At 50.5% G+C, this 24,084-nt stretch overlaps 1 protein-coding gene across 3 annotated transcripts in view; it reads left to right on the forward strand.

The window, feature by feature from the left end:
- Positions 1-20,498: 20,498 nt before the first annotated feature.
- Positions 20,499-24,084, forward strand: part of SLCO3A1 (solute carrier organic anion transporter family member 3A1) — a 135,446-nt gene continuing 131,860 nt past the window's right edge. Inside the window, exons 1-2 of one of the 3 annotated variants that reach the window (XM_085875482.1) lie at positions 20,499-20,600; positions 21,133-21,260. In XM_085875482.1, the coding sequence (XP_085731608.1) occupies positions 20,531-20,600; positions 21,133-21,260 (198 nt within the window). In that variant the 5' untranslated portion in view covers positions 20,499-20,530. The remainder of the gene's footprint in view (positions 20,601-21,132; positions 21,261-24,084) is intronic. The other 2 variants (XM_085875485.1, XM_085875484.1) reach the window with 2 other exon arrangements.

Genomic DNA, 24,084 nt, shown 5'->3' on the forward strand with positions numbered 1-24,084 from the left:
CCAGCGGATGATGGATGTAGAGACAAATTGATTGGGGTTTCATGAAAAAGTGTGTCAGTTCAATTTGATGACCAAGTGGGATCCGAGGGACTGGTGTGTTTTTGTTTTCACATAAAAGTGAAAGGTGTTGGATGGTGTTGTGGACTGGGTTTGTGGCACTGTGGAATGAATGACTAAAGTGTTTGGGTGAATGGCGTGATTGTGCAAATGAGGAGAGTGAGTGCGAACAACGTACCCTGTCGGTATGAGTCACCTAACCAAGTTAGTGTAGGTTAGGGGGACTTAGAGGATTCGACATGGATTCTGGCTGCTGTTCCATTGTGCAGGCACACTGCTAGGAGTAGGTGCAGACCAAGGTATGGTGGTACTGGCTGGGAGTGTGACATGGTATGGGAAGTTGGTGAGTCGGGAAATAGGGCACCAGGGCTTTGAGGGTTCCTGGCAGGTGAAGGCTGTCAGAGGTGCCAGGAGAGCACAGTAGGGTTTAGTGCCCGGAGAGCATGGTAGGTTTAGTGCCCGGAGAGCACGGTAGGGTTTAGTGCCAGGAGAGCGCGGTTGGGTTTAGTGCCAGGAGAGCACAGTAGGTTTAGTGCCAGGAGAGCACGGTAGGGTTTAGTGCCAGGAGAGCGCGGTAGGATTTAGTGTCCGGAGAGCACGGTAGGTTTAGTGCCAGGAGAGCACGGTAGGTTTAGTGCCAGGAGAGCACGGTAGGATTTAGTGCCAGGAGAGCGCTGTAGGTTTTAGTGCCAGGAGAGCACAGTATAGGTGCTATGAGAGCGCAGTGGGGGTGCTAGGAGAGCGCAGTTGGGGGGCAAGAGAGCTACCCCTTAGTTCGGAGCGCCAGAAGCACGCTCAGGTGAACCCCGAGGTCGCTGGGTGTCCTCCACCCCCGATTGGAAGCAGGCAAAGAGGCCTAGTAGTAGTCACACCCCCAGCCAGCGAGTTATGTCTGGCACCACCAAATGGAAAAAGATAAATAAGGGCCTTGCCCAGGTTTAATAGAATGGAACAGTGTGCCAGGTCGGGAAAAATGGGTCATTAGGATCAGTCGAGCCATAGCAGGGTTTGTTTCATTGTTTCGAGCTAAAAGTAAATGGTTAGGTTTGATGGACTCTCCTCCGCAACATTCATGCGTGACACCTGGTACGAGTAATGTTGATGGGAGAATTTGTGAACAAGGGCCAGGCGAGGTCTCCCTCTCTAAGTGCCAGAGAGGCCACCAGTATGTCATGAGCACACACCCACACAGATAACGTTTGAGTAAGAAACACACCATCCTGTCTGTAAAAGAAAAAAAAAAGAGAACTTAACCAAAACAAGTCCTGCCAAAGCAAGTCAGGCAAGGAAGGTAAAGGGTACACTCCATCTCACCTGGTCTGAGGTCATCACACCCACTTGCGTCCTTAAGAACGCCTCCAAACTGCATTTGCTAACCATCGATATGACCGTGCCACCATTGCTGTGTCACCTGCTGTCCAATGCAGGGCTTGTTGCCTGCTGCTGCTCGTGAGTAGGCCATTGCGGCCGAGGAGTCATTTTGTGGGCCAGATGGGCTGAAGCATTTTTGTGGGCCATTGAGGCCAAAGTGCTTTTGTGGGCTGTTGCGGCCGAAGATTCATGCCATTTTGTGGGCCGTTGCGGCCGAAGATTCATGCCATTTTGTGGGCTCAGTGGGCCGAAGAACTCTTTGTGAGATTAAGCCACAGGGCCGACTAAACTCACCTGGTGAGAGGCCAATAAGGCCACGAAGTGAGGAAACCCTCAGTGGTGAATGGACAATACTACCGCGAGGGGGCATGAAGGAGCGAACACGTTAAAGAACTTTGAACCTTTGAATGTCCTGCTCCAATGCAAATATTGGTGTTAAAAGTAAAATTTAATGCCCTCCCGTTCAAATCCATAATTAGAATGTTAAGTAGTGTGCACAGAGTGTGAATTTGTTTGTAAGATTGGTGACCTGACACACTAGGATAGGGACATGCCAATCTTACGGACACTTTGATTTTTGGAGTTAAGTGCTTCCCATGTTGTGGGTAAGAGTAAATTGGAGATCTGTGCTGTACGTTAGACAGGGCCATTTCCGTGGGCTGCTCCAGATGGAGGCTCAGGAGAGCCTTGGGAAAAAGGTGGGGTAGTGTTGCGGAAATGGCCCTAAGTGTGTTATTAAATATAGGATTACCCCAGATCCCCCATTATATGCATGTTAAGCCAGGTTGTTCGGTAAATGGGCGTTACATGTGTCGGGAGATGTAAGAGGCTGTTGATTGTTCGTATAATGGTGGTGGACCGAGAAGTTCTTCTTCTTCGTTCCCCTCTCCGAATGAGACTCCGCCCAGTGCTCTGGGAGGGGGAGGAGTTTGCCGGCTTCGTAAAGGGGCATGCCCCAAAAAGAAAAAGGTGGTAAAACTGAGAGCGCCGAGTTGAGCAGTCGGCTCCGAGGCGAGTGAGCGCCGGGAAGGCGGGAGTGAAACTGCAGGAGCGCCGGGAAGACAGTGGTGAAACTGAGCGCCGAGTTGGCGTGATCGGTTTTTCGTAAAGAGCGAGCCGAAAGAAGGCAGGGTAGGGACTGCATGAGGTCTGTCTGCCGTCGGCTGAGAGGTGAGCGAGCGCCGGGAAGGCAACAGAGAAACGACGAGTGTCGAGCCGGGTGATCAGCAGTTGGAGGAACTGAACCTGAAGGATAGTCGGCAATCTGCTTTGAGAGGAACTGGCTGCTGTGTGAGTCGGCGATCGACTTTATGAGGAGGTCATCGACAGGCTCAACCTGCATCCAACCACGGAGCCTCTGTCCTTACTCACGGCATGGCCCGACACATCTCGACACGTCTTGTGATCTCATCGATCCACCTGCGGAGCCCAACACCCAGATTTGGCCTTGTGTGGTGAACAGGCCAGGCCCGGACTTGTATACTGGACTTGTGAATAACCAGCTGGAGCATAACATAGATCTTTCATCTTGTGCAGTCGACCTTACGGGGTCTGGACGCGCCGAGGCTGCGTGCGCAAGCGGTGCCGGGAGAAGAAGAAGGATGACGCCGCCATTTTGCCACGCGGCATGTTTGAGCTGGGTACTTGAATCCGTCGACATTGGCTTGTCGCGAGCCGCATTCATGCCTTTGACACTTTTCCTCTCGTCCATGAGGCACCAGTACGTACTCTGTGTCTTGTTTGCATGCTGTCCGTGTCTTGTCTGCATGTTGTCTAAGGTTTATCTCGCAAGGGTCCCCTTCGAAACCCACAATCCGTTGCTCCCAAGTAAAGAACGGGTTATAAATTGATTATAACATTGTCGTGAATGCTTTGCTTGTGTTGTGTTCCCTGATGTGTCCCCAATAAATCTGGCTGATTCGTATGAAATTGCCGCTTTGGGTTTGTTCGTGCCGTGCTGAGAAACAATGCGATCGATTGGTATATATAACCAAAGTGGTTACAGACTGGCAGAATTTGCTCGGTCTCTGACAAAACCAGTCTGTAACCGGGGGCTATTCCCCAAGCTGGCAAGGCACAGGTGTATTTTGGTATCGTGATCTGAGGCGCGTAACCCGAGAATTGTGCCGAGCCAGCCGGCGTTATAACCCCGGAGACGGCGGTGATTGACATCAGTCGTCTGAATCCTTAACACTGGGGTCGAGAGTCGGGTGCGAATCCTGCCACCGCTGAATCTGTAAGAGTATGTTCAATTGGAATGTGAGTACGTCTATAAACTATGTACATTTAGAATGTGAGTACATCTATAAAATATGTACCATTAGAATGTGAGTACATCTATAAAGGATGTACGAATAGAATGTGAGTACGTCTATAAAGTATGTACAATTAGAATGTGAGTACGTCGATAAAGTATGTACAATAAGAATGTGAGTACGTTTATAAAGTATGTACAATTAGAATGTGAGTACGTCTATAAAGTATGTACAAATAGAATGTGAGTACGTCTATAAAGTATGGACAATTAGAATGTGAGTATGTCGATAAAGTTTGCACAATTGGAATGTGAGTACGTCTCTAAAGTATGACATTTAGAATGTGAGTACATCTATAAAGTATGTACCAATAGAATGTGAGTATGTCTCTAAAGTATGCACAATTAGAATGTGAGTACGTCTATAAAGAATGTACAATTAGAATGTACGTCAATAAAGTATTGTTGTGGTTACCAAATTCGCAAACCACCATTCAGGTCCCTTAGGTGAAATATCTCGGTAAGTATATGTGTAGTTAGGCCCAAACCCGTTGTCTAGTGGGAATACATGTCATTCATGCGTGCTGCGACTCTTCAGGATAGCCGTTTTTCTTTTACTATCTTTATTTTGGACCAACCGCCATGATTACCACCACCAACCACAACATCAACCACCCACCGCGGCGCCGCTTCACGTCACACCTCGCAACCGTCGCATCGCCACCATTCTTGCGCCGCTTGTGGGTACCGGTGTTGGACTCGTGCAGGGCGCGCGCTGAACAGCGTGTACAAAACCACGGATTTTCCGCTCCAAAAACGGATCAAAAACGACACACGCCCACTTTTGTTCCGTCCAATCGGTGAGCGAGGGGCGATTTGGCCCCGCCTCCAGGGCGTTGGAGGGCGGTCGCTATATGCAAATTCATGGATCAAAATGCATTCACGCCCACTTTTTCTCGGGCCAATGGGGAGCGAGGTGAAAGGTCGAAGGCAGGGGGTCAAAGGCAAAGCCACGGGGCTTATATAAGAGGCTGCGTTCGTCAGAAAAGTTGTTGTTGGTCGTCGTCGTCGTCGTGTGCGTTGGAGTCGGAGCGAAGAGGACGGAGCTGTGGAGAGGCGGCGAAGGCAGACGAGGGGGTGCTTGCGTCGTGCCGGGAGCTGCACACCAGGGAGGCCGACGGCGCGACCTGGTCGAGGTGGAGACGCTCGTCGCGGGACTCGAGACAGAGTAAAATTCCTCCTTTCCCCGAGCATCAGCAACCCCCTCCTGTTTCCCCCCGCGCTGAGATAGTGCGACCAAGGGGGCCCCTTTTCCCACCCCCTACCAGACACTGTCCACGAGGCCCGCGGAGTTGAGGCACCATCGCCGCTCCGCGTCTCATCACCAGACGGGTAGGCCCGACCCGGTCTCGGCCTCAGGCCCGCCTCATCCTTGAGGGTGTTCTTTTTCTTGGTTTTGGGTATGTGTTGTCGGCGCCGTCTGTGAAGTAGAATTGTATAAGTGTTGCCGTGTGCTCGGTAGCCGGATAGCTCTGCATTGTGTCTTCGCTTTTACATTTGCTTTTTGTGTAAAATTGCATTGTGTTTCTCTTCTTTTCTATGTGCTTTTGGTGGAATTGTATATGTGTGCTTTCCGTTCATCGCGAATAAATGTGCTTTATGTTGAACTGTTTCCCGCTTCGCTTCGTCATTTCTCTCATTGAATCCTCATCTTGCTTCACGTAAAGGGTTGGTAGTGGGCTGAATACACCCGATAATTAATCGAACCGTCGAGGCCGACGATAACACCGCTCGGTTATCCCGATAGTACGGAACGGGTCGCTTAAGTGGCCCGTGTCCGAAGTCGACCTGCGGCGAGGTGCGATCGCCCGGTCTACCCTCCATATGGGTACTTAGGTAGGTCGAATTTGGCGAGCAACCCTATCCCACGCGGGGGCCGATTGGCTCGATCGCGGTGAGACCGAAAGGTCCACCCGTGACTGGTTCCCGGCGTTAGTCCGAGAGGGTCACGACTGGATTGTCCGTCCGGTGGGCAACGTGCCGCGATTCGAGTTACGTGGCCGTTCGCACGCCGGCGGGCGGGAATCCGCAACAGTATGTACAATTACTATGTGAGTACGTCGATAAAGTATGTACAATTAGAATGTGAGTTCGGATACATAAAGTATGTACAATAAGAATGTGAGTACGTCTATAAAGTATGTACAATTAGAATGTGAGTTCGTCTATAAAGTATTACAATTAGAATGTGAGTGCATCTGTAAAGTATGTTGAATTATAATGTGAGTTCGTCTATAAAGTATGCACAATTAGAATGTGAGTTCGTCTATAAAGTATGTACAATTAGAAAGTGAGTTCGTCTATAAAGTATTGTTGCGAATTCGCGCGTGCGAGACTGGCGTGCGATCGGCCACGTAACTCAAATCGCGGCACGTCGCCCACCAGATGGACAATTCTGTCGTGACCCTCTCAGACTAACGCCGGGAACTAGTCACGGGTGGGCCTTTCGGCCTCACCACGATCGTGCCAATCGGCCCCCCAACGTGGGATAGGGTTGTTCGCCAAATTCGACCGACCTAAGTACCCATACGGAGGGTAGACCGGGCGATCGCACCTCGCCGCAGGTCGACTCTGGACACGGGCCACTTAAGCGACCCGTTCCATACTATCGAGACAACCGAGCGGTGTTATCGTCGACCTCGACGGTTCCGATTAATTATCGGGCGTATTAAGCAAACTACCAACCCTTTACGTGAAGCAAGATGGAGATTCAATGAAAGAAAAGACGAAGCGAAACGGGAAAACAGTTCAACATAATGCACATTTATTCCGTGGCACACGGAGAGCACACATATACAATTACAACAATTATGCACCAAAAGCAGATGTTACAAAAGAAACACAGCAATGCAGATCTTCGACCGACTACGCGAGCACACGGCAACACTTTTACAGTTTTACTTTACAGATGGCGCCGACAACACATTTACTCAAAAGCAAAAGAAAAGGGCCACCCTCAAAGACAAGGGGGCAGACGGGGCCTGTGGGCTACGAGACCGGGTGGATCCTACCCATGTCTTGTGATCAGCCGCAAATGTGGCGGCGGTGCCCCGACTCCGCGCTCCTTCGCGGGTTTCGTTGGCACTGCTTGGAGTGGGGTGGGAACGGGGCCCCCTTTTCGCACTATCTCAGCGCGGGGGGGAAAAAGGGGGGAATTGTTGATGCTCTGGGGAAAGAGGATAGCTGGCTTGCTTGGGTCCCGCGACGAGCGACTCCACTGCGACCTCGTCGCCGACCGCCGTCTTCCTTGCCTCGGACCCGAGCTATTCGACCTCCTCCCCAATTCTCCTCAGCCGACTGCAGCAAATCACCTCGACCGCGCTCCAGGATCCAGGCTTCCTCTCTCTGCAGCTACCCAACAGACTCCAAACCCCAACAGACTGACTCTCCTCCAGACCCGACTTGACTGCCTCCAACTCGCCTTGACTCATCGACTTTCCTGACTCCAACTCACTGCCTCCAACCTTCTCTCCAACTCAAAAAACTGCTTGACTTGACTGACCTCGACCGAAACTCTGCCTGAATTCGCCCCGCGCTCGGCACTTTATAGTAGTGTCGGAGAACCCATATGCAAATTTCTGGATCAGAACGAGCTCGGGGGTGGAGCCACGCTCGCCCATTGGACGGAGAAAAAGGGGCGTGAATCTCCCCTGGTCCTTGAATTTGCATTTATCGATTCTACTCCGACGCGCCTGGAGGCCAAACCTCGGTTGGCCAAACCGCCCCGTGCTTGCTGATTGGACGGATCAGAAGTGGGCGTGTATCATTCCTGATCCAACTTCTCCTCAGAAAGGCCGCTATTTGCACCCGCGGCTCGGCGCGTGCCCTGTACTAGTCCAGGACAGCCTGACGCTCGGTGCCCACAAGTGGTGCGGGAATGGCGACAGGAGGAGAGGTGAAGGTGGTGGAGGGTTTATTGTGGTGGTTTATGGCCATGGCAACGCTTGGAATGGTGGTGATGCGATGTTTGCGGGAGCGAGTTGTGAAGGTAAAGGTCGTGGCTGTTGGCGTTGTTGTTGTTGTGAAGCGGCGTTGCGGTTGGTGGTTGTTGTGTGATGGCGGTTGAGACGTGGTTGGTTCAAAATAAAGATAGAACAGAAAAACGGCTATCTTAAAGGATCGCAGCCCGAACGAATCACATTTATTCCCTCTAAACAACGGGTTTGGGGCTAACTACACATGTACTTACAGAGATATCTCACCTACGGGACCTGAATGGTGGTTTGCGAATTTCCTCAACCGCAACACTACCCCCTCCCCTTTTTACAGACTCTTCCCGAGTCGTCAAATTTTCGTGTGCCATCATGTGTAGTTCTCCCCTCGGACGTTTTACCTGCAGATCCCTGAGTGCGACATTCATGCTATTCGTGTCCCCAAAATAAATAACCTGAGGGCTGAGTAACGAAATAAACAAACCCACTCACACGGACGACTTAAATCAAATTTCCGGCGCTAAGACAGACATGCCGGGAGCGCACTCATATGTACAGTACATCTTAACCTTAACTTACAAATTTAACACGAAACCATGGCCCAGGATCAATGGACTCTGCAAAAAGAAAGCAGTTTGCAGGGAGCCAGGCTGCTCGCATGCAGTCTCTGGCTCAAACAATGCAGGTGACCGGGAACGTGGCCGGTTGCTCACACGCAGTCCAAGGCCTTCCCTTTTGAACTGAACGCAGTGAACCACAACGGTGCATGGGCTCCACAAACGCAGTCTCCTGGTGCGGCTGCCCGCAAGGCAGTCCCTGCAGAACACTGAACGGGCACTGACGCAAGCAACAAAACGGTGCACGGGCTGCACAAACGCAGTCTCCGTGCCAGCTCAAGTGGCACACACAATGAGCACAACGGATGGATGGATGAATGGATGGATGAATGGATGGACGCAAACACGGTGCACGGGCCGCCACTGCAGGCCCGTGTTGTAGCTGCCAACAGGGCAGTTCTTGCAGCTTGCAAACTGTTGCTTTCTGATCCTGGCGCACATGGCAATGAACAGGGGAGGGGCGGGCAAAGCAAAAATTGAACGGGCCTGGTGAACAGGGGCAGTGGGCATGGCAAAGGTGAGCAGACAACCACAGCCTGCAGAACAAGGCCATTGCAAGCAAACACAGCCGGCAGACGATCTGGCCGGCACAGGCCTTGAAGGAACACAGCCAGCAGATGAAGTGGCCGGCACAGGCCTTGAAGCAAAACATGGCCAGCCGATGAAGTTGGCCGGCACAGGCCTTGCAGTGGAGGTTGGTGGAGGGAGTGCGGTGGTGCTGGCTGTTATGATGATGATATGCTAGGTGGTCATATTTGAGCCATAGTTGTATATTAAACAGCTGTCAGGATTCAAACCTTGCTTTAAGATGTTGCTTTAAATGTTGCATGTTGCCCAAACTGTTCCTTTGGACAGCCTTTATCACTCTCCTGTTTTCATGTCCTTGGGAGAACTGTGTATGCTGATATCCCACACATTCCTGTTCTTAGTCATCACCAGAGTTTCGCCTTTGCTATCAGCAGGTGCCAGTGTAGGGGTGTAGGAGACTTAGAAAGTTATTAGTTTGCAAGATGAACGGTTGCGTTGCGAATCTGAGGATTGACTGATTCAACTTCCCTGAGGGCCCCTAGGGAGGGGGGAAAGAAGCCCACTGCCGCATTTATTTCTTTATTTCTTTAACCCTTAGCACACACTTGTAGTCCACACCCAGTTCTGCTTTTGTGTGATTATATATACAACTGTTTTGAAGTAAGAATCTCAATGTGGTCCGGGGGCACCTGACTGAAGGGCCTTTGGGCCGCATTCCGCATGCGTAGTGCCATCTTCTGAAATAAATCGTGTCATTCGAGAACCCTCATTCGACTCTGTCATCACTCGGCCGGGTGAAGAGTCATAACGCTGGCCACTCGGAAGGCGGGCTCGGACCTACCCGACGGTCTCCCTCCCAACCTATCGCCTTTGTCTGTCACTGTCCATACCCACCCCTTTATTTGTAAAAACCCCAATTTAGCCCCAACTAATTTTTTTTTCTTTCTATCTCCCACTATAATTTGTCCCCTAACCTCCTTTATCGTCGTTGTTCAGCTAACCTATCCTGTCACCGAGCCTACTCCCAACCCCTACGTTCCCTTCCCGGAGGGGAATAAGGGAGAGCTAGCGTCCTGTGTCGAGGCCCAACGAAGCCTCAGGATGGCCTCCCCAGACTTCAGCAATCTAACCCAAAGTGGGTCCAGCAGCCCACAACGAGAGCGAAGGGATGGATGGTGCGGAGGGGTACACTTCCTAATCTACCCTAACCATTTAACTGTTAAACTACCCCGGGGCTTTCAACAAGTGCCTCTCGCTTAAACTATTGGTTCTATCAACCCAGATTCCCGTCGCCTGTGTTGGTGTCCTCACAATTTCGGGTCTTGCCCCCCAAATTTATTTCCGTGCCCTCACACGGTCTCATGGCTAGGACGCGTGGCTCCCCTTGGCAGGCATGACCCTCTGCCGATTCTCCGACGATGGCACCCCCGGGCACTACACTGCCTCCGAGCCTACCAGCTCCCTAAACACCGGGGAGTGCCCCCCATGGCACCTCCCCTGAAATGCACACGTGGCAGGCTGGCTTCCCGGGCCCCTTTCCGAGGGTCACCCGTGCCCACAACACTGCCCACGCGGCTTACGGCGCCCCGGGCCCCCGCACCAAGCGGGCGCACCCGTGCCCACTACGCTATCCCGGCCCCCCCATGGGCCCTTGGCCTACTACGGCCGACTAGCCTGGTGCCCGGGGTACCAACTCAGCGATACTCACCTTTCGCAGCCACGCTCCCAGCCCGTCAACAGGGCTCCTGCACCCCTCCAAACGGTTTCGAGCCTACTTTCCCACCAACAACAAAACGACCTCCATTTTGTAAATTTGACTAACCCCCTAACTCACTCTACACTGACCCCGGGGTCCCTTGGGTGGGAGTCACTCCTCCCCCCCAATCACTCATCGCACCATGCATTCCACATTCGTCCACTCACACAGACTCGCTGGCCTCACTCACTCACCAAGTACATGTTTCCACTCAACTCACCTCAGCACTCTTCAACACACACACCACTGAACTCCGCCATCCTGCTAACTACATCCCCAAACCAATTCGTGCTCCCACGTCGTCCCTTACACTACAGCACGTTCCATTTAACACTACGTAGCTAAACTACGTCCCCTCTACACATCCAAAGTCTGTCACTGTCTCCAAATCTCTAAAAATCATTTCCCCACCTAAATCTCAACTACAATCCCTCGAACTAATCCATTCCACGGGCCCCATGAGGACTTACCCCTGCCCCATGGAGCCGGTCGAACTAAGCTAACCCTTCCCCCTAACTCGTGCCATCCTGTGCCCAGGACAAGGTAAGGGGATCATCCACCTCTTGCCCGGGAATCCTGTTCACCCGAAAGCGAGGCTTGCTTTTTTTTTTTTTCCACATGCGCAGCACCAGCGCAGAAACTCACAACCTTCGCACCAGCGCTGCAATTCACAGCCGCGCACCTTTGGCGTGACGTCATGTCAGCTGTTCGCGTCCCTCGTCCCTCTTGGATGGTACCATCCGGCAGGGATTCAACCTCCTGCCGGATTCCAACCACACACGCAGCCATGACGTCACCCGGCGCATAAAAAAAAAACACAAGCCTCACGTCTCGAGGGGTTCCCCACGCGAACACATGTGCTCTGCCCGTTGGAGCTTCACACACACGCCCGCGTGGAGAACCCGTCTGGTCCAAATCCGAAATCCTGCCTAAACTTTGTCCGTCGCGGGATCGGCAAATCCACCGCGTGCGTTTCCGGACCGGGACTTCACTCCCGCAAACGAGCACGTGGGGGCCTCGTGCGTTGCACAGCACGGACCTCGCGCTCGCTGCTGGGTGAACCCCGCGCGGTCCCTGAAACAACTACAGCCGCTACTCGGCTTTCGTTCCTCCGTCGCCGTTGTCGTCTCCATTCAACACACGCACTCCTGCGTGTCACAACGCTCACACTCCACTCCATTACATTCACACCGGGAGACGCGGCTGCATGCTCACGCATGCCGACCGACATCTCCCTTACACACAGCGACCTTGCACACGCTGTCTCTCTCACACTCGGCCGCTCACTCACTCGTGCCATTTCCCTCACACAAACCATACCACTCACACACGCGGGGGCACTCGCCCGCGGTGCCTCACTCATACTGGCCGTTTCACTCGCACACATGGCGACACTCGCAAGCGGTGCCTCATCCACACACGGCATGCTGGGAAGCACGCCCTTCGGCACACTTGCCACCACACCACTCACACACGGGGTTGCTTCCACACACGGGGACGCACTCACACCTGGGGTCTCATCCACACACGGGGTCTTTGTCACCCACCCGGTCGCTCTCACACACGCCCTTGCAACCGCGTTATGCGTGCGTTGCAGCACGCATTTCGCCACACTCGTGAACACACACCTCGACACCACACACACCGGGGCAACCACACTGGGGAGTCGTGTCCCCACAAGGGGCTCCGGGGCCTCGATACCCCCCAAGCACGGCGTGCACCCGTTCGTAGCACTACTCCCCTCGAACTCGCAAAGCATGACCGAACCCAACTGGTCGTGACTCGCTTCAAGGGGGCATACTCCCTCCCCTCGTTCCTGGAGGAGGCCATCCAGCTGCTCGCACCGGGTCTCCAACCAGTCCGCCAGCTCCTTCTCATGGTCCTCCACTACCTCTGTGTGTGTGTGCGCGTCTCTAACCCCGTCTTCATCGTGTAGTCTTCCCTCTATCGTTCCCATCTCCCGTGTCTCTGTACATTTATTAGTTTCTGTTGTCCACTCGTGTCTATTAGTCTCTGCTTCTTTCTGGCGTCTTTCCCTTATCTTTATGTTGGTCAACCTTGCTTTCTCTTTCAGTCGCTCCCGTCCTTCCCTCTGTTTCACTCCTTGCTCTTTCACGATCTCCGCGTCCCTCATCCTTGCTTTCCTTCTTAATTGTTCTTTTCTCTCCCTCCCAATTCCTTTCACCTCGTCTCTTATCTCCCTCGTGCACGTCTCCGTCACCCCAATTAGTTTTTCCCTCTCGGTCACCGTCACTGTTGCTCTCTCCGTCACCTTTACCAGTCTCGCCCAACACGCCCCCCGAATTATTTTCTTTGTTCCCGCCTTCACCGCGGGCCTGACAGCCGTTGCACTCCCTCCCAGCTCGTTCGCTCCCACACGTGGCGTCGCCATTTTGAGCTCCACTGTCATTGCCTTCATGCCCGCCTGCAGGCTTCGGCCCATGTTCTGCGTCTCACCCCGCAGTTCTTTCATTTCTTCCTTCATTCCTTGCGCATTTGTTTCCATTTTCATTTTTATTTCGTTCATTTGTTGCGTGTTCGCTGTTATTGTCTGCAGAATCCTGTCGAGTGCACTCGGTTCGACAAGGATTGGGGGGTTTTGGCGGAGAGGGGGAGGGGAGGTGTCATACACCGCGGCCGCCGCGGCACCTATTTCGGGCTCTGGGTTCAGTTGGGGGAGTTCGTGTTCCTGCACAACCACCATTTCCTGCACGGGGATTTCATTCTTGACCATCGATTCCACACATTCTAAATCCATTTCAAATACCCCCGGCTCCCGCTCGCCTTGAGACGTCATCTTATCTCTCGTAAAGGGTTAATTTGAATCGCTCGTAATTTGGAGGGAATCAGGGGTCGCTCCTCTCACCCCTGGACCGATTCCCGTGAATTTAGCTGGAGACAGGAGAGCCCGTTTTCCCGCTCTCCGACACCAGTGCCTCGAGGAGGGGGATGGGTTTGTGTCCCACGACCTGACACCAGTGTCGCGAATTCCCGCCCGCCGGCGTGCGAGCGGCCACGTAACTCGAATCGCGGCACGTCGCCGACCGGATGGACAATTCTGTCGTGACCCTCTCGGACGAACGCCGGGAACTAGTCACGGGTGGGCCTTTCGGCCTCACCACGATCGTGCCAATCGGCCCCCCCGCGTGGGATCGGGTTGTTCGCCAAATTCGACCTACCTAAGTACCCACACGGAGGGTAGACCGGGCGATCGCACCTCGCCGCAGGTCGACTCCGGACACGGGCCACTTAAGCGACCCGTTCCGTACTATCGGGATAACCGAGCGGTGTTATCGTCGACCTCGACGGTTCCGATTCATTATCAGGCGTATTAAGCCCACGACCAACCCTTTACGTGTAGCAAGATGGAGATTCAATTAAAGAAAAGACGAAGCGAAACGGGAGAACAGTTCAACATAATGCAGATTTATTCCGTGGCACACGGAGAGCACACGTATACAATTACAATTATGCACCAAAAGCAGATGTTACAAAAGAAACACAGCAATGCAGATCTACTACCGACTACGCGAGCAAACGGCAACACTTACACAGTTTTACTTTACAGACGGCACCGACAACACATTTACTCAAAAGCAAAAGAAAAGGGCCACCCTCAAAGACAAGGGGGCAGACGGGGCCTGTGGGCCGCGAGACCGGGTGGATCCTTCCCGTGTCTTGTGATGAGCCGCAAATGTGGCGGCGGTGCCCCGACTCCGCACTCCTTCGCGGGTTTCGTTGGCACTGCTTGGAGTGGGGTGGGAACGTGGCCCCCTTTTCGCACTATCTCAGCGCGGGGGGAAAAAGGGGGGAATTGTTGATTCTCTGGGGAAAGAGGATAGCTGGCTTGCTTGGGTCCCGCGACGAGCGACTCCACTGCGACCGCGTCGCCGACCGCCGTCTTCCTTTCCTCGGACCCGAGATATTCGACCTCCTCTCCAATTCCCCTCAGCCCACTGCAGCAAATCACCTCGACCGCGCTCCAGGCTCCAGGCTTCCTCTCTCTGCAGCTCCCCGACAGACTCCGAACCCTGACAGACTCACTCTCCTCCAGACCCGACTTGACTGCCTCCAACTCGCCTTGACTCTTCGACCTTCCTGACTCCAACTCACTGCCTCCAACCTTCTCTCCAACTCAAAAAACTGCTTGACTTGACTGACCTCGACCGAAACTCTGCCTGAATTCGCCCCGCGCTCGGCGCTTTATCGTGGTGAAGGAGAACCCATATGCAAATTTCTGGATCAGAACGGGCTCGGGGGTGGAGCCACGCTCGCCCACTGGACGGAGAAAAAGGGGCGTGAATCTCCCCTGGTCCTCGAATTTGCATATATCGATTCTACTCTGACGCACCTGGAGGCGGGGCCAAACCGCCCCGTGCTTGCTGATTGGACGGATCAGAAGTGGGCGTGTATCATTCCTGATCTGACTTCTCCTCGGAAAGGGCGCTATTTGCACCTGCAGCTCGGCGCGCGCCCTGTACGAGTCCAGGACAGCCTGACGCTCGGTGCCCACAAGTGGTGCGGGAATGGCGGCAGAAGGAGGAGAGGTGAAGGTGGTGGACGGTTTATTGTGGTGGTTTATGGCCATGGCGACGCTTGGAATGGTGGTGATGTGATGTTTGCGGGAGCAAGTTGTGAAGGTAAAGGTCGTGGCTGTTGGCGTTGTTGTTGTTGTGAAGCGGAATTGCGGTTGGTGGTTGTTGTGTGATGGCGGTTGAGACGTGGTTGGTTCAAAATAAAGATAGAACAGAAAAACGGCTATCTTAAAGGGTCGCAGCCCAAATGAATCACATTTATTCCCTCTAAACAACGGGTTTGGGGCTAACTACACATGTACTTACAGAGATATCTCACCGACGGGACCTGAATGGTGGTTTGCGAATTTCATCAACCGCAACAGTATGTACAATTAGAATGTGAGTACGTCTATAAAGTATGTATAATTAGAAAGTGAGTTCATCTTTCAAGTATGTACAATTAGAATGTGAGTTCATCAATAAAGTATGTGCAATTAGAATGTGAGTACGTCTATAAAGTATGTACAATTCGAAAGTGAGTTCATCTAAAGTTTGTACAATTAGAAAGTGAGTTCGTCAACAAAGTATGTATAATTTGAATGTGAGTTCGTCTATAAAGTATGTACAATTAGAAAGTGAGTTCGTCTGTAAAGTATGCACAATTGGAATGTGAGTACGGATACATAAAGTAGGAACAATTAGAATAGAACAAGGTGTCGTCCACCAGACGGCGGTCTCCTTGGGTTAACCTGAGGCGGTCCCTTCGGGTGGGTGCCTGGAATGTCCTATCCCTAAGAGAGGATGATCACCTGTCTCTGTTATCATCTGAGCTCAAGCGTTTGGACATCGGGATTGCAGCTCTCTCTGAGGTTCGGAGATCGGATTGCGGCGAGATAATGGTGGTTGGTTACACCTACGATTGGTCTGGTCGCTCTGATGGTTACCATCCCCAAGGAGTTGCTGTAGCTGTGTCCAATAAGCTGACCCCAATGATAATTGAGGTAACACCGGTCAACGAGCGTATTATGAGATTAAGGATTCGTCACTCCTTAGGTGTCATTTCCCTGGTCTCTGTTTATGCTCCGACTGAGGCGAGTGATCTCACCGTGAAGGATGCATTCTACACCACACTCGAGTCTGTGGTTGATCAGTGCCCCAGACGAAATACACTTCTAGTCTTGGGGGATTTCAATGCATCGACTGGAACTGAAAGGGATGGTTATGAGGTGTGTGTTGGTCCCCATGGGTCAGGAACTATGAACCAGAATAGCACTAAGTTCCTTGACTTTGCAAGAAGTCATGGACTTAGGGTGGCTGGTTCATGGTTTCAGCGCCCACAAGCTCATCGCTGGACTTGGTATTCCAATGCTGGCGGTGTGGCAAAGGAGATTGACCATGTCCTCATTGACGGTCGTTGGAGGATGATCCAGAACTGCAGGGTCTACCAGAGTGCTCAGTTCCTCAATACTGACCACAGGCTTGTTGTAGCAACTCTAAAGCTGCAACTTAAGTCCTGGAGAATGGTACCATCCCAGCCGAGGCTGGATGTTGCCAAGCTCAGGGATGAGAGAGTAGCTGAGGAGTTTGCGAACAGGCTGAGTGGACACTTGGGGGGTCTGGGTGCTTTGGGGGGTCCTGAAGAGTTGTGGAGCACCTTCAAGACTACCGTCCTTGATCTTGCCAGTGGATGTCTTGGAGCTCACCGCAGGGCAAAGAAGAATTTTGTCTCTCAAAGGACACTGGATACCATTGACCAGAGTCGCAGGGCCAGTCTGAATGGCAGAGCTGAGCTGTTCAGGAAGCTGAGGCGTAAAACTGTACGTGCACTGAGGGTGGACAAGGAGGCCTATGTGCGAGGAATCTGTGAGGGGGTAGAGCATCACCTGTGGACAGGTGATTCTCATCCCGCTTACAGGGGAAGTCGCGCATTACGTTCATCCAAGCCCATCCCTCGGAGCACTGCAGTTCGAGCAGAGAGTGGTAGGCTCTTGACAGAGGAGTCTGAAGTGAAGGCCCGCTGGGCCGGTTACTTTGAGCAGTTGTACCAGGCTGATCCCCCAGCTGTCGAGTTGGACGTCAAGGGTGTTACAATCCCTGTTGCTGACCCTCGAATCAACTGTGGTCCACCTACGCTTGTGGAAACACGGGCTGCGGTGAACCAGTTGAAACGGGGAAAAGCTCCAGGGATCTGTGGCATCCATGCCGAACTTCTCAAGGCTGGTGGAAATGCTGCACTCGTGTCGTTGCTTGCAGTTTTGTGCTCTGCCTGGAACACAGGCATCATCCCAACTGACTGGAAGAGGGGCCTTGTTGTCCATCTCTGGAAAGGGAAGGGTGATCGCCAAGACTGCAACAACTACCGAGGGGTGACGCTGCTCTCAGTGCCGGGCAAGGTCTTTGCTCGGATAATTCTTGATCGGGTTCGCCACCATCTGCTTGAGCACCAGCGTCCAGAGCAGTCAGGCTTTACACCAAAGAGGTCAACGATTGACCGTATCCTTGCCCTTCGTGTCATCACCGAACGCAGACGAGAGTTTCGGCAGGGGCTGCTTGCAGCCTATGTTGATCTCTGTAAAGCGTTCGATTCAGTGAATCGGGATGTCCTCTGGAGGATTCTTGGTCTTCGTGGGGTGCCACCAAAACTGATCGATCTGATGTCTGAACTCTACTCTGGTACTGAGAGTGCTGTGAAGTGTGGTGGTACCATCTCTGACTTATTTCCAGTTGTTACTGGAGTTCGTCAGGGATGTGTACTTGCCCCCACACTTTTCAGCACTTGTATGGACTGGATTTTAGGGAGGATGTCGGAGAGATCAAGTTGCGGTGCATCGTTTGGGAATGTCAAGATCTCTGACCTTGATTTCGCAGATGATGCAGTCATATTTGCGGAGACTTTAGACATCCTTTTGGGGGCCCTCGAGGTGCTGAATGAGGAGTCGCAGCCGCTGGGATTACGGGTTTCTTGGGTCAAAACTAATATCCAGGCTTTCGGTGACATCTTGGATGCTGCTGTCCTGTCTGTGTCTGTTTGTGGTGAGGATGTTGAGGTCGTGGAGAGATTCACTTACCTTGGCAGTGATATTCATGTCTCTGCTGGCTGCGAGTCAGAGGTCAATAGACGTCTGGGTCGGGCCTGGGGAGTCATGGATTCACTGGATCATGGGGTGTGGCGCTGCCGGTACCTGTGCGGGAGGACGAAAGTCCGAGTCTTCAGGTCCTTGGTACTTCCAGTCTTGCTCTATGGGTGCGAGACTTGGACTCTGACCAAGGATCTGAGATGGAGACTTAATTCCTTTGGTACCAGCTGTCTTCGGAGAATCCTTGGCTATCGCTGGTCGGATTTTGTGTCCAACGAGCGGTTGCTGAGAGAGACTCGGATGAGATTTGTTACCTACATAGTCCGTGAGCGTCAGTTGCGGCTGTATGGAGATGTGGCTCGTTTTCCTGACGCTGATCCTGCTAACCAGATTCTCTCAGCGAGGGAGTCTCATGAGTGGAGGAGGCCAGTGGGCCGACCACGTGCCTCATGGTTGCAGCAGGTTGACCATCATCTCAAGGAGATGGGGATGGGCCTGGCATCTGCCTGGGGGATGGCCAGACGGAGGCCCCTGAAGTACCGGCGGAAAGTGGACGCAGCGACGCGCTGTTCTGGCACATGCTCCCATACCTGACCTGACCTGACCTGAATTAGAATGTGAGTTCGGTTACATAAAGTATGTACAATTAGAATGTGAGTTCGTCTATAAAGTATGTACAATTTGAATGTGAGTTCGTCTCTCAAGTATGTACAATTAAAATGCGAGTTCGTCGATAAAGTATGTACAGTAAGAATGTGAGTACGTCTATAAAGTATGTACAATTAGAATGAAAGTTCGTCTTTAAAGTATGTATAATTAGAACGTGAGTTCGTCTATAAAGTATGTACAATTAGAATGTGAGTTCGTCTCTAAAGTCTGTACAATCAGAATGTCAGTGTCCATAAAGTATGTTTAATTAGAATGTGAATTCGTCTATAACGTTTGTTCAATTAGAATGTGAGTTCGTCTATAAAGTATGTACAATTAGAATGTTAGTATGTCTATAAAGTGTGTTCAATTAGAATTTGAGTTCGTCTCTAAAGTATGTACAATTAGAATGTGAGTTCGTCTCTAAAGTACATACAATTAGAATGTGAGTTCATCTCTAAAGTTTGTTCAATTAGAATGTGAGTTCATCTTTAAAGTATGTCCATTTTGAAAGTGAGTTCGGATACATATAATAAGGGTATGTACAATTAGAATACGAGTTCAGAAACATAAGGTATGTACAATTAGAATATGAGTACGTTTATCCAATATGAACTGTAAAACCACAAAAAGCAAATCCAGGTGAGGGTATGCAATGTTTGATTGCTTGTTCTCGTTTATTTTTTTGTTACCTCTACCACCGATGGTGGAGGAAGGTTATGTTTTCACCCCTTTCTGTCTTTGAGTAGGATAACTGATAAAGTTATTGACGGATTTGGACAAAACTTGGTGGACAGGTTGGGTGTGTGATATGGACTAATTGATTAGATTTTGGTGAATACCCAGATCTGGATAAGAGGTTTTTTTAATTTTCCATCAGTGATTCTTCACCATTGAGAGATGCAGCCAAAAACGATATGTAGCATGATATCTGAAAAAGTTATGGATAGGCGATGACAAAACTTGGTGAATGAGTTAGCTCGGTGACAAGAACAAGCTGATTAGATTTTGGTTCAGGTCTGAATGCAGATCCGGCCTGTCATCTGCGTTGGAGTGGCGACCCATCCAGCATTGTGCCAAATAGCCCAGGAGACTGCTTCGGCAGCACTGATGCTCTGTGGAGTATGGTCCCAATGGATGGATGGATGGATTGGGATATAAAACATAAACCGTTCAGCCGATGGGAGGCATGTGCTCTCGCGAGTGCTATTCTCGTTTCAGTTTGTTTCACTAAAAGTGTTCTTTTCCCTTGCCCCTATTTATTTCTTGTGAATTAATCGTTTTGTTCATGAGAACCTGTTTTGTGGTCAGAAGGAAGCGGAAATTGGGAAACGGCACGATAAGGTGCCATTATTTCAAAGCAAACTGCTCTTCAGCATCGCTCGACCAAATTTGGAACGGCCCATGTTTTGTGTTTTTTTCCAACCACTGACCGCTATCAAATTGCTGGCGGATGCGGAGACCTCTCGTCCCATACCTACCCTGCGATTCGTTCGTGGTTAGAATTCTGTGGACCGTAGCAATATGAATGGCTTTTGACAGCAAAAGGGGCCTCACCTCAAACCACCTGTATATTTATCCCCTTTTATATTCACAAACACCTTTGTGATTGAGCAACACAGAACCGCTTATTATTTTCCAGTCTCGAAATTCGAACAGTTTTGACATTTTTGTTCAATTCAATTGTATGTGTAAACTTTCAGAGGGAGGAATATGTACAAGGTCTTCAACTGCAACTACAAGTGGGTGGGTGGGAGGAGGCTGACCAATGCAACATACAAAGGTGAGAGGTCTTGCAATTATTGAGTGCTGATGATTGATGTGAACGCATTTATGTTGATATAACTTTTCATGGGGTCCATGTGGGAAGTGAGATGAAGGATTTGAAAGTCGATTTCTTTGGTTTGCTCACTCTGGCATTTTGTTATCTGTCAGACTGAAGATTTTTCAAAGCAGGACATACAATCAGAAAATGAGATTTTGAAGATTATTATTTTACGACGGATGACATCAACAGGACATTCATGAAGGTATGCAAACCACCGTGGGAAGTAAGGAGAATCTGACATTTTGAGCATTAACCCTTCGTTGCCCTTTTGCTCCAATTCAGGGTTTACACCCAGAACGTCAACTTCTCCTTGCTTCACACGGAGGTTAGCATTGCTCAATCAATGTCCAGTTGATATCATCCATTGTTCTACCTGTCCGCTGACACAGATCGACGCGAGCCTTCACCAACAAGATTAGTTCTTAATTATATTTCACTGCAATTGTGATGATTTTTTTTTTCCTGCAATTGTCATGTATGTTAGCAGATGGGCCACCCAATTTAACGTCCATCCAAGGGATGGTTACACACAATGATGCCTTGCCCTGCCTGAGAAACACGAGGGTGTCGGTTTTAGCTGCACTGAAAATCAAACTCAGGATAAACAGTTCCGAGGTGTGTGTGCACACCTCTACGCTATCCTGCCACCTTATAATTATGTATGTACGAGATGTGGTCATAAGGGCTTAAAAGTAGGATGGCCCATTGGCGTTTTGACACTACTAAGCCATGAATAATGTCAAATATACCATGCACTCAGCTCCCCTTCAATGCTTCTACAACACTGTTAATCATTGACCTCTTCGTGACCCAATAAGCAAGTGAGGGTCACATTCACAACACCCACCCAGGGCCCAGGGATATCTTTGTGGAACACTAAGCCTGCGTGCTGGTTTGTTTAAGGTTTTCAATTGTTTGTTTATTTGTTTTTACTTATCTAAGGCCTCAAGTGCAGCTTGCACATGTATTGTTGTGGGCCGGAGTTCGGTGGCAATAAACGACCACAAGGTGGAGCAGTGGAGTCGTCTCCCACCGAACACCCGGAATTTAGGTCGTAACCCTTGGATAACTCCAAAGGTCACGGGTCCCTTTGCAGACTGGTCGCCAATATTTTGACGGCGTGGGGAAGGGTTAATTGCCTAATTTCAATATACCTGAATACCCATGTCGTCCAACTACCGGGGAAACCACACCCTCGGCCGACTTTGTCCGAATTGAGTCGCTATCACTGACTCGGATCCGGCGTAACCGAGCGGAAGTTACAAAAGCCGCGCCGGACCAAATGAACAATCCACGGCACGAACGGCCCTACCAATTCACAACACGCACCATGCCAGACCAATGAAGGAAAGCACAGAAAACGAGCTGGTACATTTAACAGGGTTTATTTTACCAAGAATAATTGGGGAGGGGAACACAGAGCAGAGTTATCATGAATAAAAGGCAGGCAATGTACAAGCAAAGCAAAGCACTTACACAATTCTGCTTTCAGTATGGCGCCGCACACACACACACACACACACACACACACACACACACACACACACACACACACACACACACACACACAAAATGGACCTCGTGGGTCTTTTCGGTAGAGCTGGGTACTCGTGCGGTTTCACCGGACCCGCACTTGTGGAGCTCCGAGTCCGTGGATGGGAACGGGGATCCCAGCTCGAGTGCTCCAACGCAAAACACCACGGTGGGACTCGAACCCATGACCCAGACCAAGCCGCACTCACCACCAAGACTGCAAACCGCAATCGCCACGATCCTGCAGAACGCAATCGCCACGATCCTGCAGAACTCAATCTTGTCTGCCCAACACTGGTCCAGACAACCACTCTACTCTTCTGAGGTGGGAGGGGTCTCTTCTCCTCCCACTCACCTCCTGATTGGACAAGGGGTTGTTGGATGACTCGTGGTCACCTCCCGATTGGCTGGGGCATGTGTGTCATGCTCGCCTTTCACTCATTGGCTGGAGGAAACGGTCCATTCCCTTCCATGGGATGGAGCCTCGATCTGAGGCGTTTGAGGCATCGCCCATGCCTTCAGCCGAAAACACGTGGGCAATGGCGACCGGTCGAGTGCGGGACGGTGGCATTGTTGTAGTGGATGTAGTAGTAGTAGTTGTTGTTGATGTGGAAAAACCGAGCTAAAACATAAGTCGTAGTGCACACATGTAATTCCCATTTGACAGAAGGAAGGATTCTAACCATTAACACATACTTATTGAAATAACTGAACTTTGGGGACTCTGGCTGCTTGTGTGCACAAGGTTTCCAAATCCGTAACAGTATAACATAAAGGACATGAGTGGATGCCAATATTTTGATTTGAATTTCAGGGATATTAGTAGACAATGAGCAAAACATTGTCATTGTCAGGCATTCAGATCTGGAATACAAAAGCCAATTTTCTTATATCCTCACATTACATTGTCCAGTTTTAAGCGGGGCGGTCTTTCGTGCAAGGGTTGCAAATACAGTTTTTGTTTTTTTTGCTGCAGTCAGTAACATCTATACACACAGATAAATACATAGTTCCAATTATAGAATGGCAATGCAGGCAGGTGGGATCTGAATTCTGTCCGTTGATCAATCAAACAATATATATATATATATATATATATATATATATATATATATATATATATATATATATATATATATATATATATATATATACACACACACACACACACACACACACACACACACACACACACACACACACACACACACACACACATACATACTGGACGACCCGTGAATCTGTTGGGTTCCCGTTGTCGTTGTGACAGCGGTTGATGAAAAAAAAAATCATTTCAAGAAAAAATAATAATAAGATAGCTCCAGCGAACTATACCGCTGAGGTTGTTTGCATTGATCTAATTCTCCCGAAGAGTACTTCACTGAATCAGGAATTGATTTTTTAATAATTTTTTTTCGTTGCCCGATTTGAATGAACCTTGATACTGCACACCGCAGGAGAATGGTGAGTAAGGTGGGCCTAAAATTTTTGTGCTATCGTGTACCGTTTTGGCTGTATTATGGGAACATAAATACATACAAACGTACATATATACAAGATGAGAGTTTTAGTAATATATAGATATTGGTTGTATTTTGCATTGACTGTGCAGGTACTTTTGCCGTGTGTCACCATGGCTTGCAGTCGAATAACCAAGCAGCTTGGAGAGCACTTGTTAAGTGGCTGAAGCACTCAAGAAAGCACTCTAATGAAACGGTTGATAAAGCAAGAGTCACATTTGCTCTACGGCGAGGATACGGCGGCCGTTCCCCCCTGAATTGACAGAAACGTGCGGCGGCCGCAGAGTTTCTGAGGTGGCCTCAGGGTGGCCCTACGCCATATGGCTATCTTTTACAGGCTGTGGGGGTCTCCATGGAATTATAGCGCGGAGTTATAACTTTTTTTT

Source organism: Eptatretus burgeri, chromosome 3, assembly GCF_056783735.1.
Source record: "Eptatretus burgeri isolate ZD-2024b chromosome 3, Ebu_testis_v1, whole genome shotgun sequence".
In the NCBI taxonomy this organism is placed as follows: domain Eukaryota; kingdom Metazoa; phylum Chordata; class Myxini; order Myxiniformes; family Myxinidae; genus Eptatretus; species Eptatretus burgeri.